The following is a 3,177-nucleotide window of genomic DNA, read 5'->3' on the forward strand; positions in this document are numbered from 1 at the left end:
AAAAAAAAAAAAAAAAAAAAATGCAACTTTCTGATTACTTTCTCTTTTTCTGGGCGATGTTGTTTTGGCTTCTCTGGCTACAGTACAGATGGCAGCCTGTCTCTCCCGGCTGAACCAGGAACTCCCAGGGGATAGGTCCTTGTAGAACAAGTGCTCAATAAGGATTTCAATAGGGAGGTTACCTGAGCTTATATAGTGTATTTGGGGCCTTGACATCATCCTCATCCTGGTGGGTACTCACTTTGCAGTTGTGGCTATAAAGTACTCACAGACGTACCAGGCTTTGTGGGTGACAGTTTCATTATCCCCTTTTCAGGCAGTCTGGGCACTGGGAAACATAGCTGGAGATAGCTCTGTTTGCCGAGATTACGTCTTGAACTGTTCCATCCTTAATCCTTTGTTAACGTGAGTAATTATAATAATCTGTACCTGGGTGTCTATAGGGTGGCCATGTGGCAGGTCATTTGGGGGCAGCATACTTGATTCCTTAAGATGATAGGTAAGTACAAAACTATAAAATGCATTCTGATTGCCAAAGTAAAAGATAGGTATCTTTGGAGATTGAGAAGGTTGTGGCCGGGCATGGTGGCTTATGCCTATAATCCCATCACTTTGGTAGACCAGAGCAGGTGCATCCCTTGAGCCCAGAGTTCAAAACCAGCCTGGGCAACATGTTGAAACCCCAACTCTACAAAAAATACAAAAAGTTAGCCAGGTGTGGTGGCATGCACCTGTAGACCCAGCTACTTGGGAGGCTGAGGCAGGGAGGATCACCTGAGCCCAGGGAGATGAAGGCTACAGTGAACTGTGATCATACCATTGTACTTCAGCCTGGGCAACAGAGTGAAAAAAAAAAAAAAAAAGATTGTGCCACCCATCTGCCAAGAAGGATGTTGTTCCTCACTTCATGGCACTGCATAACCTCATGTTAGTCGTACCCTCATATCCTCCTCATTGTTGAGCCAGGGGAGAGAGGCAGGACTAGCCCATCTGGAAAAATCCAACCTTCTCTACAAAATGCATTGATTTGCTATGAGGTCATGCATACATACATCGGACGGCTCTGTTGTAAATTATAGATCAAAGACCCCATGAAGCGTCATTGTATCCCTCTCCCATCCTTCCCTCCATGCCCTTAGAGTAAACTATGTCTAAACCAAAACAGATGAATGAACTGTTCTTCAGAGACCACAATCTCATAGCCTACCACTATCTCTTTCTTGGACCCTTCACAGAAAATTATTCCATACTGTGTGGCTAAAACTCTCACAGTAGACCTATAGCTTTTATTTCTTAGACTTTTAGCTTTTATTTTCAGGGAACACCATTCCTTGTCCTGGACTTGTGGCCAGGGTTATGGGCACAATATATCCTACCTTAGAAGCTTTATAGGCTTACTCGAGATCTAGCCCTCTGTTTTGTCCCTATTATCTATGGTATTAAGTAGCTACAGCTGGTCCTGAAATGAATACTCTGTATAGAGGTTGGCCTCCTGACTAATACCAGCTCTGTTAACTTAGGTCTATGAGTAGGAAGAAACAGGCTGCTAGAGTCTGAGAGGTCTGATTGGATTTGTCTCTGGGTTCATTGGCAACAGCCCTATGCCAAGGCCTTAGTGCTCAGGATCTGGCTTTGCTGTTTCCTTCAGACTCCTTACCAAGTCCACACGACTGACAATGACACGGAATGCTGTCTGGGCCCTGTCAAATCTCTGCCGAGGGAAGAACCCACCCCCAGAGTTTGCAAAGGTGAGAGAGCTACTTACTAGACCCCGAGTGACATCAGGTTCCTTCATATGGAGTTTTTAAGTCTTTGGGATACTCCTTGGAGTCTCAAATCATGGGAAACTGAAAGAAGCAATTGTTAATGAAGTAGATGATCTTGTGTGCCTGGATAGTAAAGTGAAAAGGTAGATCTAAATGTTTAACGTAGTAGCGATCCCTAGGGTCTGGAATTACTTTGTGTGTGTTGGGAGCGGGGGTGGTTGCAGTGTTAGGGTTCATGATAGAGCTGATACAGTGTTGTCCCGCTATGACTCTTTCTCACTCCGCTTCCCACAGGTCTCTCCTTGTTTGCCTGTACTGTCTCGCCTACTCTTCAGCAGCGACTCAGACTTGCTGGCAGATGCTTGCTGGGCCCTTTCTTATCTGTCTGATGGACCCAATGAGAAGATCCAGGCAGTCATAGACTCTGGAGTCTGCCGGAGATTGGTAGAGCTGCTGATGTGAGTGGTCTTAGAAGGGGTACAGGTTCTGGCTAGGCACGGTGGCTCACACTTATAATCCCAGCACTTTGGGAGGCCAAGGCGGGCGGATCATGAGGTCAGTTCGAGACCAGCCTGACCAACATGGTGAAACCTTGTGTCTACTAAAAATACAAAAATTAGCTAGGCGTGCTGGCAGGCACCTGTAATCCCAGCTACTCGGGAGGTTGAGGCAGGAGAATCGTTTGAACCTGGGAGGCGGAGGTTGCAGTGAGCCGAGATCACTCCATTGCACTCCAGCCTGGGCGACAGGGCAAGACTCCATCTCAAAGAAAAAAAAAAAAGAAAAAAGAGGGTACAGGTTTCTTAAGCTTCTCTGGGCTCAGACTAAAGAGATAAGAGTCAGCAGGGCCGAAGATGGTGTGCTGGCCTTCTGCTGATCACATCTCCCTCCTCTGTAGGCACAATGATTACAAAGTGGCTTCTCCTGCCCTGAGAGCCGTGGGTAACATCGTCACTGGGGATGACATCCAGACCCAGGTAAGAAAGAGGAGGGTGCAGGATCTTAGACCAGCTATGGAAGAGCTTGTGGAGAGATGTCTGTGGACAAAAGCCTTTCCTGCAAAGGGCTATGGTCCTGATGGGAGGCACTATGGTCTAAGAAAGAAAGTGTGGGCTTGAGTGAAAAGTTCCAGCTCTGTCACTCTCTAAGCAGTCATGGGAAACTTGGTTCCTTCTTTTCTTCCATAAAGTGGGAATAAATCATCATCGAATGGGTGAAGGAAAACTAAATGGAATAATTGGGCTTACCACCTGGGACATTGTGAGGTAGTTAAGTTTGAGTCATGGTCCCTCTGAGATACTGAAAGCTATGGAACTCCACCCCTACTTCCTAGATCTTTAGGGTCTCATGGATATCATGGACCTTGGATTAATCTTTTGTAAATAACCCCTCTGGTGAGGGCATAGTAAAC

General features: G+C 46.2%; 1 protein-coding gene across 2 annotated transcripts in view; it reads left to right on the forward strand.

Moving 5' to 3' along the window:
* KPNA6 (karyopherin subunit alpha 6) overlaps window positions 1-2,899 on the forward strand; it is a 57,553-nt gene extending 54,654 nt beyond the window's left edge. For both annotated transcript variants that reach the window (XM_017857065.1, XM_017857064.1), the window contains exons 7-10: window positions 317-405; window positions 1,649-1,748; window positions 2,061-2,224; window positions 2,665-2,899. In XM_017857065.1, the coding sequence (XP_017712554.1) occupies window positions 317-405; window positions 1,649-1,748; window positions 2,061-2,224; window positions 2,665-2,884 (573 nt within the window). In that variant the 3' untranslated portion in view covers window positions 2,885-2,899. The remainder of the gene's footprint in view (window positions 1-316; window positions 406-1,648; window positions 1,749-2,060; window positions 2,225-2,664) is intronic.
* Window positions 2,900-3,177: the final 278 nt, after the last annotated feature.

Source organism: Rhinopithecus bieti, unplaced genomic scaffold (genome assembly GCF_001698545.2).
Source record: "Rhinopithecus bieti isolate Rb0 unplaced genomic scaffold, ASM169854v2 scaffold_44592, whole genome shotgun sequence".
NCBI classification, from domain to species: Eukaryota; Metazoa; Chordata; class Mammalia; order Primates; family Cercopithecidae; genus Rhinopithecus; species Rhinopithecus bieti.